Source organism: Oreochromis aureus, linkage group 3 (assembly GCF_013358895.1).
Source record: "Oreochromis aureus strain Israel breed Guangdong linkage group 3, ZZ_aureus, whole genome shotgun sequence".
Classification (NCBI taxonomy): domain Eukaryota; kingdom Metazoa; phylum Chordata; class Actinopteri; order Cichliformes; family Cichlidae; genus Oreochromis; species Oreochromis aureus.
The window spans coordinates 98,538,966-98,551,499 of NC_052944.1; the positions used below are offsets into that span (position 1 = coordinate 98,538,966).

Genomic DNA, 12,534 nt, shown 5'->3' on the forward strand with positions numbered 1-12,534 from the left:
ACACTCATCCTGCCACAGTTTGTTCCCCGGTTCAAATCACGGACAAACAGTATCCCACAGCTGTTTATGTTTTTAGGCCCATTTTATGCAGAGAGACCTTTTTGAAAAAAAATGCATTGATAGCAGTGTTGAATATTCTTACACAGTAAGAAAGAAAGAAACAAGACCAACTATACGTAAAATAATTAAAGATGTTATATTTTTCTGTGGTTTAAAAGAGATACAGATTACAAGAGATTACAACACAGTTTGGTTTTCATGAGGCAGTTTCTCAAAAGAGAAGTAAAAGGAAGTGAAAGAGCTGCTGCTGCTATTAAAAATATCTTTCATTAGTAAGAATCATTTCAACACTTGTTCATGACCCATCATTTTGAAGTCAGAAGCTGTGAAGAAGTGCTGATGAAGCAGAACATGAAGAAACTCTGAAAGTGAAGGCAGTGACTCTCTGAAAGGCCGTTAAACATGACACTCTCACACATGCTCAGCAGTTTTCCTCACAGCATCCAACAGTTACAGTTTCTCAGCAGATGTCAAGTTAATTCTCTGTGAAGCCATTTATTTCTTTAAAACTCTGAACACTGTACACATTTCACAGCAGTCAGTGTGTAAACAGCTGGAACCTGAAAGTCCACCAGGAGTTTCTCTTTCTTTACAACATTAAAGATCCGGATGAGTTAAACTCTGATGTTGCTGTGTCCTCTGAAGAAATGAGTTTAATCTGAACACAACTCGTTTCTTCAAATGTTGAGAGGTTATGTTAAAACTCATCATTCACTTCCTGACTCCACCAAACAGCTGCTGAGATGACAACGACACAGGTCAAGAAATGTCATCATCTCAGAGTTCCTCACCTGCTTCCATCATGTCCATCATGAAGATCCCAGTAGAAGCTGAATGCATGAAGGTCCATTTGTAAAGTAAAATGAAAACTGAAGGCTCTGCCTCCCATTCTACTTGTGAAGATGATGTCAGATTTTTTCTAAACCTTTAAATGTTACAGTGTTTCAATTTAGTTCAGTTTTATTTAAACAGTGCACCTCAAGGTGTTTTGAACATCACTACTGGGCAGTAATGCAACCTTGGTCTGCTCACCATCATGACCCGACACACAGTCCTGGAGGAATTGCAACTCCCGATAATATCGTCCGTGGCTCTTCCCACTGCAGGAAGCAACAGTTTGATACCAGTTAAAGATGGGGAACATGAATACAAATCAAATCATTAAAATAATATCAAACTTTCCTCCTTCATACCAAACTTGTCAGGAACCTAAAAAGAATCCAAATTGACCTGGACTGGTGGGCAGGTGCTGGATTCAAACTAGATGGAGGCTAAATGTAGTCTTAAGAAACTGATCAGACACAAATCTTAAAACCAGTCCTTTTGTTTAAACTTGCTTCATGGATTTAGTAGTAATGTGGCAGCTGTGAAAGACAGCACAGAGGCACTAATCATGGCAGCACAGGAACAAGCTCTGAGCACAAGATCCATGGAGGCTGGGGTCTATCACACCAGGTAAGACCGCAGGTGCAGGATGTGTAAAGATGCCCCTGAGACAATCCAGCACATAACAGCAGGGTGCAAGATGCTAGCAGGCAGAATGATTGCACTAGGATCCTGTGAGACTTCCAGATACAGAAGGACAAACTGGTGATGGTAACCAGCTGGACATAGTGATGGATATAGCTATACCAAGCAGCAGACTTTATATTGTATATCCTGCCATAAAATGTGTATGGTATGATTTATTAAGGTATGATGGAGTGCCTTCTTTCACATTCAGACATGGATTGATCTTGAGCTAGGCGGATGCCGGCCCCCAGTCTGCATATTGCCTGGTTCATAGAGTTCAGAGCTATAATACAGAGTTCCAATGTGGAGAGTCTTCAGTCTGTATCAACCTCAGCACCACCAAAACTGGTCTATTTCAGACACACAGATGTTTAAACCTTTGGTCTGTTAAGCTTGGCCTTCAGCAGGAACCAAAGGCAGTGATAAGCACCCGCTTTACACGTGTAGCTGTACATGGGTCTGCAGCAGAGTCCCTCTGTGCTGGTCCTGGGCTTTCTGTTCAACTTAAACATTTAGATCCTGAACGACCTTGTGTGTCCTTGCTTGAACAGGCATTTGTATCAGTTAGTGGGACTGAAGGCAAAGGATTATAATGAAATTTATTTTGAATTATTGATAATTATGTGGTTCTCAAACCAGAAATCCTGGATGACCAGCCAGATCCGCACACTTCTCAAAGCCCGGGATGCTGCCTTCAGGTCGGGCGACTGAGTTCTGTACAGGTCTGCTCAACCCGATCTGAAAGAAGCTAAGACGGACCATAAAAGTAGCATAGAGTCCCACCTGTCCAGCAACAACACACGGGGGGTGTGGTTGGGCATGCAAGACATCCTAAACCACAGAGGCTGCACTGTGAAAACAGGAAACTTAAGTGCGCCACTGCTGAAGGAGATAAACACTGGAAGTAGAAGTACTGAGCATCTCCATCATAGTCAGCATTGGCAGTGAAAACAGGTACTTTTACAGATATTCAGATAAAAAACAAAACAAAAAAAGAAACATTTCAGATTAATATCTCTGAGAAATCAAACTTCACCTTCATTTTTCATGGATATATTTAATCCCCATGTAGCTACTGACAGTCCACACAGTGCTCAAATGTGTTTTTATTCATTAATATACAACAGATTATTTTTTGAAGTTCATGTTTAGCTCAGTTGATCATCATGTGAATGCAGAGAAGCAGGAAAGGAGGAGGGCTGAAACTGCACGTCAGAGGTGATTTCACAATTGTACTGATGCTGTTGTGTGTATAAAGAACGATCAGCAGCTTTCAGCCAGCCAAACGCTGTCTATACACACGTAAGTATACAACTGCTCACACAGCATCTCTGTTTGCTCTTTATGTTCCTTTAAATTTGGCAAAAAATGACCCTTTTTTACCCATCTTGAGGTAATCAATTAAAAATCATTTCTCGGTCCAGCATGTTGTACAGTGCGTTCCCAGGCAAGTTTTTTGGGGAGGCAGAGAGCATAAAATCTTTCTCAGTAGTTCAATTCACAGGTACCTTAATGTGTTTGTGGTTTAAGGAGGAAGAGATGGAGACTATGAAGACTCTGCTGAAGGTTTATCTGCTGCTGCTGATCGGACCTCCCTTCACTCTGGTGATGCTTCATATTCTCTTTTGTGTCCAGTCTGTGTGAAAATGTGCTCTCTGCTGCTTTTCAGTTTTTCACACATTTATTTCATCACGTGGGGTCAAACTTACTTTTTAGCATAAAGTACAAAAACATTCAGAACAATTCAAGTTTAATTAGCTATACATTTAAAAAAAACACTAACGATCCGTTTAGTAGCAAAATCATGTCATTTTATTATATCTCAGAAAAAACTGTAAATGTAGACAAAGTAGTAATGCTACAGCAGTTTCAGCTACCACGCACCTTCCTGATTTCAAACTTTTAAAACAGTTTTTAAATCTTTCTGTTTACTCATTAATCTTTTAACGTTGATGCAGGAACAATCAGTGGGCCAGTACATCACCGAGCTCCAGGTGTCTCTGGATGAAGCTGAAGAGACGTATCTTAGCAGTCAAGGTTTCATCAAAATCGATGTTGATCTGAACAAAGGAGCTGAAGGAAAATACATCTACCTTTGGTACAAAAAAGGCAGCAGCTCACCAATCACCAGGATTCAGCTTACATTCAATGATGGCATGAGCAGGGGTCTGATCACTGCAGGTTACCAGAAGATTAACAAGAACCTCAATGCCGGAACAAGCGGAGACTACATCTACCTGTGGTACTACAGAGGTAACTCAGAGTACGATGTTCCCATTGTGAACCTTCATGTCTCTATAGGAGCAAGAGAGGAAGCCCAGATGTTTGCATTTGGATATGAGAGACTGGCCTGTGATCTGAACCGGAAAGCTAGAGGAAAATGGATCTACCTGTGGGTGAAGAGGGAGAGACCAACCTACATCTGTGACATCACTGCCAATGCTGACTATGATGGAGATGCTGACTACTTCCAGAACGGCTACATCAGAGTGGATGAAGATACCAACAGAGGTGCAGGAGGATCCTTTGTCTTCATCTGGTACCGTCAGACCACTAACTCTCAAAGAGCCATCACAGATCTGAAGATCTCCACTGATGATATAGACGAGATGTTGTTTCCGTATATGGGCTTTACAAGGGTAACTACTGATCTAAGCAAGGGGGCAGGAGGAAGTTACGTGTACCTGTGGTACAAGAAAGACTCCGGTCTTCCCATTCGGGCGGTCTCTATGATCGTCAACACAGCAGCTGTGGAGCAGTACAGATATCCCAGGGTCTTCATTAGACAAAGAAACCTCAACAGTGGGAACAAAGGTAATACGCTGTACCTGACCTTCAGTTCGTTTTAGTAACAGAGCTGGGAATGCTCACTGGGCAGAAACCAAAGAGTCTATGGTGTTCCTGTTTAACCAGTTTGATTGTTTTTCTTTCCTTTCTGAAATGATGTTCACCCACTGTGATCTCAGATCTTTGACTCCAACAATGATCATTGATCCTACAATCAATCTGTTTGATTAGCTCTGTCTCACTGCATTCTGATGATTGTCTCTGTTTCAATAAAGTCTGTTCAGCATATGAAATATCTTTGTATCATGTGTAAAAGCTCGGTGCGTGTCAAGAGAATCTGAAGAAGTGAGAGAAGAGAGCAGCTCAGCAGGATCACTACATGACTTCATTTAGCAGAAACTTCACTGTGTGGACATCACGAGTTTACTTCTCATTATTCTCTGTGTCAGGGTAACAGGACAGCTAAAGAATGATTCACAGGTACCAGCCCCAGAAACACCGCCCCGAGGCAGCCACCACCCTGAAAGGAAGAGCAGCCAATCACCGATACTCATGAGCATGACAGAGCTCTGTATTACTGGAGCTGTTAATGTATGTTTTACTGATATTTTACTTTTTATTAACATGAGTATTATTGGTAGCAGTAGTTGTAGAATTAGCAGTGTCGGGTAATTTCCTATAAAAACCAGTTCAAAAAAGGATGCACGAAGCAAATGAAAGTGTTGCTTCAAGGACAGAGAGCTGATAAAGCTCTGAGGTCAGCAATGGAAATGATGAGATTTGGTTAGACTGACAGATGAAGCTTCACATTCATTTTCCTCCATGTGAAGCTTAGAAGAGAGAAACCACCATCCAGCTGAGCTGCTGTTTATCAACCATTTCATGTTGTTTGTAGCACAGAGTTCCCCAGTGGAGAGTCAGAGTGCTGTGTGGCTGTGATGTGACAGCATCAGGTCACTAGTTTAAATATTCTTACTGTGATTTTGATTCATGAAGCAGCACAAAATCAAATATTTGGCTTGTTGCACAAACTCTTTGTCCATGTGTGAAAGCTGCTGTTCCTCTGAGGATTCACTGATTTGACCTTCAGCACACGTCACTGCTGCATGAGCTGATCTGTTTATAGTGAGCTGAGCTCCCAGCTGTTCATGTTCACTCATATTTACTGTGGAGCCCGTCATCACTGTTGATGATGTCACGTCCTGTGTTGAAGGCTCTGAGCCACGGTCAGATGGTAGTGGTGCTGATGGACATTCACACAGAGTTTAGGATGAGTATGTGATTTTTAGAACATCAGCTGGTGCTGACACACACTGTGTGTAAATGTGTGTGTGTGATAGGACACACAGCAGCTGTGTGTTTTGAGCAGGTTATAGACGGCTGCCACACTTTTGAAGGCAAATGTAAGTTATGACACGATGTTCAGAGCCAGATGAAAAACTGAAGCCGAGTCCAAATAAAGTGAAACAAAGTGCTGCACTGGACTCTGATCAACAACATGACAGGAGTACCAGGACCACACCTGCTCACTCCCTCATGCTCTCACTGTGTGCTGGATGGAGACAGTGAGCAGTGCTGTGAGCAGACTTTATTGTGGAAGATAAGATGTGAGCTCACAGCTGTGCAGGGAGAGCACACAGTGAGGTTTTGCATACATCAGCATTTCCAGTGAAGTGATGAAGCAGCTTTAAATGTGTGTTAATGAGTCTAAGCAGCAAACAGAGATCAGTGAGTGAATCTGCTGACACACAGAATCCAGAGCAGCAGCATCATGGAGAGGATCCTGCTGTGTGTCTGCTGCTTCTCAGGTAAGTCCAGCTCTTTATCGTCTACAACAGCACTTATTACTCAGATCAGTCTCAGCCCCTGATAGGCTCAGAGTCTCAGATAGACTCAGAGTGTCTCTACAAACTGACCCAGTCAAACTTTTTTCCTTTCAGGCTGGTTTGTCTCCACATGCTGTCCCCGTCAGTACCACTATGTTGATGATGCAAAGACTTGGACTGAAGCTCAGAGCTTCTGCACACAGACTCACACAGACCTGGCCTCCATCGAGATCACTGAAGAAATGAAGCAGCTGAACAGCACAGTTTCATCTGCCGCTCACAGCTCTGAGCTCTGGATCGGTCTGTACAGTCAGATCAGGTGGAGGTGGTCAGATGGGCTCACAGGGAGTGGAGCTGACTACAGGAACTGGGACACTTCTGAATATGAACCAGATTTTTACTCTGGGGTTCAGTTCTGTGTGTCCTCTTTAGAAGGAAAATGGTGGGATTATCAGTGCAGAGAGAAGCTCCAGTTTATTTGCAACAGAGGTAGAAAAAAACCTACATTTGATTTTAAACTTTTAAACTTTAAACTTTGATTTCAGTGCACCATTACAAAGAAAAACATCCATTCCAAAAAGTGGATTATGTTCAACTAAACGTAGCTTTTTCAGTGGGAGAAATGTTTCATCATCATCAGCTGACTGCGGGTTTCCCAAACCTTATAAACATCTTTGCACAATGGAAAAACTTATACAATGCATAAACAACGGGCTGTGAGGTCAGTTTATGATCATTAATATGCAAACTGTCATGACCATTGACCAGCAATCAAAGACCATTTCATTCGGTGGGCTAGTTTCAGTCATTGCATAAAAGTACTTTTTAAAAGGTTAAGGAAACCTGCAGTCAGCTGAGACTGAAGAAGACTTTTGGATGATGATGAACCGTTTCTCTCACTGAAAACATCCAGATGAATACAATCAACTTAATGGATTTTCTTGCAACAAGACAACACGTTTCTACGTTTTAACTTTCAGGATCACAGATGAACCCTGAGTTTGATTTGGTGGATAAAAAAATGAGCTGGTCCGATGCTCGGAGGTACTGCAGGGAGAACTTCTTGGACCTGGCCACTGTCAAGAACCTAGGAGAGAACCAACAAGTCCATGAAAAGGCTCAGAGTAAAAGGGTGTGGATTGGCCTGCACAGAGAGCCACACATTTACTGGTCTGATGGCACAAAGTACTCATTCTCAAACTGGGCCAGTGGGATGAACCCGTTTAGGGGTATGAGTAAGATCTGTGCAGCTCTGACTCGTTCAGGAGAATGGAAGACTTTGTCCTGTGAAACAAGATTACCATTTGTCTGCTACAGCCTCCCTACAGCTGGTGAGCTTTCACTGTCTTTCCTTTATGGATCACAAGCAATTTTACACACGGTGCTGTGCAAAAGTCTTGAGCCACCTGTGATTTCTGCGTTTTATGGAGAGAAATGGGAAACAGCTGCAGACTTGACTTAATAAATCGCCCAAAATGGAAATATAGTATATATAAGGTAAACCCTCAGAGAGTTCAAGATCAAGGTATTTTATGCTTGAGTGATTTGCAGGTCAGAATTAGGTGGCTTAACAAACAAACAAAAAAGACTTTTCCATGGTGATGTATATTTAAGATAACAAATAGTAGATGAAATGCACTTAAAGCACATGTTACAGGCCTTCTATGGATCCTGTTTTAAACAGAAAAGCAGAGACAGGAGACATGAGCTGCGTTCGGTCTGCAGGCCTTTCCTTGTCTGAGCTACAGGAGCATTGCCACGGCTTATCACACCCATAGCTCCCTCCCCCTTGTGGCTCTGCCACGAAATTACATCTTCACAACTTTAAGTGAAAAGTGCAATACCACAATGAAATAAGGCCTTTTACATCAACAAATGTTTTACAAAAAAATTTACTATTGTGAACATCCCCACATTCCTTGCCTACTAACATGTATAGATTGGGGAGTTATAATATACAGGGAAGGTGCCGGGGTGTGCACAGTGAGATGATGGAATGTGATATGGCACTGGGGGAAAGTAAGGTAACAAGGACTATGGTGGCATGGTGCAGAATGCTGTGTTTGGTGACTCGTGCACTTCAGCACAACTGACTGATGGATGCACACAGAGAGGGCTGGCCAAGGGTGTCATATGTGAAATGTGTAGCAGGCCGTCGTTCTCCAGGAGACCTCCTTAAAACTGATTCATTAGTCGGTGGGGTCATGTTAGGTGTATACTGTGCCCTTTCTAAAAGTGGCAGTCCAACTTCCCCTTCGTCGACTCTGAAAGGCACTTTACTGACCCCTGATTTCTATACCCTCTCGTATTCCTCCTCTCCAATGTTGTTGTTCTGTTCAGTGCTTTGGTGTCCACCATCTTGTTCCATTCCTGTTTCCCTCAGTGCATTTGTTGCAGTTTGTTCCCCCAATATTGTTGCTTCTGTCCCCTGAGGTGTTCCACAGTTGACCTCGGCTGAACTCAACTATTTCCCCTGAGGGTATGGATACAGGTATGAGGAGCATCCCCTCTTGTGGCGATGCCACTCAATTACATCTTCACAACTTTAAGTGAAGCAGCTGTCCGTGTATGTCCTGTCGGGTAAGAAAGCCGACACTCACTGATTCTGATGCGTCGGGTCCTCACTTTGTGTTTACGTCTTCATGCAGAATCCGTGTACCTGCTCTCATTTACGTTTTTAGCAATGTGGTGGTTGTCGAAATTTTGTGAGGTTTAACCTGAGATTCTAGCATTTTGGGCAAAATAATTTAATATTTAAAAATCAATTCAGGATTTTAATGAATCGATATCGCGTTATTAAAACTAGAATCGATTGTTATCAGAAAATCGATAATTAAAACCCACCCGTAGTCAGTATAACCCAAGGTGAAAATGTCCAAATTGTGCCCAATTAGCCATTTTCCTTTCCTGGTGTCATGTGACCTGTTAATGCTACAGGGCCAAGGTGCAAATGGGGAGCAGGTGTGTTGAATTTGGTGTTATTGCTCTCATAGGCTGTATCCCAATTCAGGGTCTGCAGCCTTAAAGGCCGCATTTTAAGGCCGATTACGTCACAGCGACGCGACGAAGGCTGTCCCAATTCAAAGGCTGCTCGAAATGCGTCCCTCAAATGCGTCCTTCATTTCCCTGAATTTTAAGGATGTGGCGGTGTAGACTTTGTAGCCCAACGTTTCCCAGAATGCATAGCACGGTGGTGGGTGTAGATAATTTTGCCTGAAAAAAAAACGGCAGAAGAGGGGCGTCCGAAGAGTAAACTTTTAAAAGTAAGTACTGAATATTATGTCACTTATTTATGTGCAAATGTTAATTAATGAAGAACATTAAAACATTACTGTTGGCCACATGTCGGCAGAGTTGTGTGACATTAGTGATGTTTGTACTAACTTGGTTTTAAAGCCTTTACTTTAAAATATACGCCGTTCAATATGATTTCATGAATATTTAAAGTAAGCACTGAGACAAATGTAGTGATGCCAACATATTAAAAGAACAATATTTGTCTCTTATACATAATACATTTATATATACAGTGTCAAAGGAACCTGTCTTTGAGTGAAGATTTAAGGTGACAGGAAATATAAATAAATGCAGCTTGAAACTTTACTGAAGCTCAGTATTTGACACAGAGTTCATTCACTGCTGTAATAACTAATAATGATTGAAGTAGTAACTTTAATATTGGCCAATTATATTTACATTACCAATGTAAGATGACTTTAGTCTCATGAACAACATTAGCTAGTAAATAACAATCAGCTAATCTTAAATGACTGTTCAGTACAGAAATGAAGCCCAACAATCATGTTTTACAGTCCTGTGGTCTCAGCCTCAGATATTTATCAAATCAAAGCTCATGTAGAAACAAACAAACAAATGAACAAAAGATTTTCTCCTTCATTTCTGTCAAATAATGCTGTATGAAACGTTTCCAGCTGTTAGTGTCATGGTTGCTAGGCAACCTGGGCAGCGCCATGAAGGCAAGACCATCCCATTTCACAAGCCTGGTACGGGTCACTGGAAGTCTAACATGGCGCATTATGGCAAAAAATTCTCTGAGGGTCTGAAAAAAAGAATTGTTCCTCTACATAAAGATGGCCTAGGCTGAAAGAATTTTGCAAACACTTTGAAACTGAGCTGCAGCACAGTGGTCAACACCATACAACAGTTTAACAGGGCAGGTTCCACTCAGAACAAACCTTGCCACGGTCGACCAAAGAAGTTGAGTGCAGTTGCTCAGTGTCATATCCAGAGTTTGTCTTTTGAAAATAGATGTATGAATGCGTGGGGGGTCAGCCTCTTGGTGCTCAGACCATACGCCACACACTGCATCACTTGGCTGTTATCCCAGAAGGAAGCTTCGTGTGAAGATAATGCAAAACAAAGCCCACAAACAGTTTGCTGCAGACAAGCAGACTAAGGACATGGATTAGCTGTGGTCTGATGAGATCAAAATAAACTTATTTGGCTCTGATGGTGTCAAGAATGTGTGGCAGCAACCAGGTGAGGAGTACAAAGATAAGTGTGTCTTACCTACAGTCAAGCATGGTGGTGGGAGTGCTGGTGGCACTGGGAGCTACAGTTAATCGAGGTAACCACCAATGCCAATAGTGTGACAAACTGAAGTAGATGAAGCAGATCATGATCCCCTCCCTTCAGAAACTGGGCCACAGGGCAGTATTCCAAATGATAACAACCCCAAACACACCTCCAAAAGTTAGTGTGGGACAAAGACCATGTTTGTGTGAGACAATGTTAAGGATGAGAGGAAGCTTAAAAACACGTCTACACAACAGTCAGACACACTGCAATTGATTTTAATAAAGTTTTTAACAATGCATTCTAAAAAGGAGCTCGTCTTTTTGTCAGCCTCGTTTTGTGCGAGAAACTTGTTCATTTCTCTAAACTAGATCACATGAAAATGTGGGACATTGTCTGGACCTGTGTGATATGGAGAATGAGGGCTAAACATGCTCTGCAGAGCATTCACTGGTCCCTGCAATCACAGCAGTAGCAGTGATGGTTTAAATCAGCTAGGAGTGTCATTCTGTGCTTAAATGTATAAATATGATGGTGGCTTCATTTAGCTTCTGTTTCTGTGTCTGCAGTAAAGAGGCAGGTAGTGAAGATCACAGTACATGTGGAGGACCCTCCTGTGGATCTGAATGACTCTGCTGTGAAAGCAGAGCTGCTGACAAGGGCAAGTTCCCACAGTCCACCTTTACACTCACACCGTTTATATGTATATCAATTTCCTGATTTTGAATGAAAAGAAAAGACATTGTGGCTGCTGTCTGACAGGTGAAGGAGCAGCTGAAGAAGAAAGGAGTGGGTGGAGTCAGTGTGAGGTGGAGAGTGCAGCCGTATGGGAAGCTCTTGGCTGGAGATGGAAGAAGAAAGAAGACTGAGAGAAAAAGAAAAATGTTTCAAAAGCTTTTCTGCTTGAATCATGTGACAGCCAATTAAACTTTATTATCCACACGTCATTCTCCCAGCTGTGTCTGAGCACAGATGTGGGCTAACATCTGTTTTTAGGCTCTTCTGTCACAGTGTTTGTGGGCGTGGCCTCTTCTTTGGCTTTCATAGAGATAAATGCAGACGTGTTTGTGAGCTACAGGTTTCTGCTGACACATGTTCACTTTTGGAAATCAGAGGGACAAACATGCTGGTCACCCCAGTCACCGTGGAAACAAGCACAGAAATACAGCAGGCTGAAACTGTCACGGTCCTGGCTCTTTGAGTTTCTGGACTTTGTGTTTATTATTAAATATTTTCTATGTGATTATTAGTTTGCTGATTGTTTCTATTTCATCTTCATGTTATTCCTCAGTGTTTCAGTCTGGAGGGTTTATTTCCAGTTACTGTTGATGTTGCTTTATTCTTTTATTTTTCCCGTCTCATCCTCCTGTGATAAGTTCCTTCATGTCAAATCACTTTTATTGTCACGTCACATGTGCAGGTACACTGGTACAGTACATGCGAGTGAAATTCTTGTGTGCGAGCTTCTCAAGCAACAGAGTTGTGCAAAAATACAATAACGTAAAACAAGCAAAAATATAAGAATGGCTAAATCTGAAAGTAATAAATATATGTACAATATATAAGAGTATATGCATTATTGGATGTGTATACTAAATATGTTTTTCTACGTGTGTGTGTGTGTGTGTGTGTGTATACATATTTTACAAATGAAATAGAGTAAACAATAAAATAAGATATATAAAATATACAGAGGTTGGTAGTCAGACATGTGCAAAACAGTTGCATTAATGTACAGTATGGAGTGCATAATGTTGAAGTTCCAGTAGTGAGGGTGAGGTGTCTATGACGTGTTCGGCAGTCTGATGGCCTG

At 41.9% G+C, this 12,534-nt stretch overlaps 2 protein-coding genes across 4 annotated transcripts; both read left to right on the forward strand.

Moving 5' to 3' along the window:
• Window positions 1-2,153: 2,153 nt before the first annotated feature.
• Window positions 2,154-4,652, forward strand: LOC120438551. 3 transcript variants are annotated; one of them, XM_039608945.1, is made up of 4 exons: window positions 2,154-2,526; window positions 2,725-2,874; window positions 3,103-3,177; window positions 3,531-4,652. In XM_039608945.1, exons 3-4 carry the CDS (start codon window positions 3,112-3,114, stop codon window positions 4,419-4,421), a joined length of 957 nt encoding a protein of 318 aa, XP_039464879.1. In that variant the 5' UTR covers window positions 2,154-2,526; window positions 2,725-2,874; window positions 3,103-3,111; the 3' UTR covers window positions 4,422-4,652. The 3 variants fall into 3 exon arrangements, with proteins under 3 accessions (XP_039464879.1, XP_039464880.1, XP_039464878.1); XM_039608946.1 differs by having other exon boundaries at window positions 2,751-2,874; XM_039608944.1 differs by lacking the exons at window positions 2,154-2,526; window positions 2,725-2,874 and having other exon boundaries at window positions 2,885-3,177.
• Window positions 4,653-6,424: 1,772 nt separating this feature from the next.
• LOC120438565 (C-type mannose receptor 2-like) lies at window positions 6,425-12,225 on the forward strand. Its single transcript, XM_039608966.1, has 4 exons — window positions 6,425-6,674; window positions 7,166-7,516; window positions 11,291-11,382; window positions 11,484-12,225. The coding sequence occupies exons 1-4, from the start codon at window positions 6,428-6,430 to the stop codon at window positions 11,646-11,648; spliced, it is 855 nt and encodes a 284-aa protein (XP_039464900.1). The 5' UTR covers window positions 6,425-6,427; the 3' UTR covers window positions 11,649-12,225.
• The last annotated feature ends 309 nt before the right edge of the window (window positions 12,226-12,534 follow it).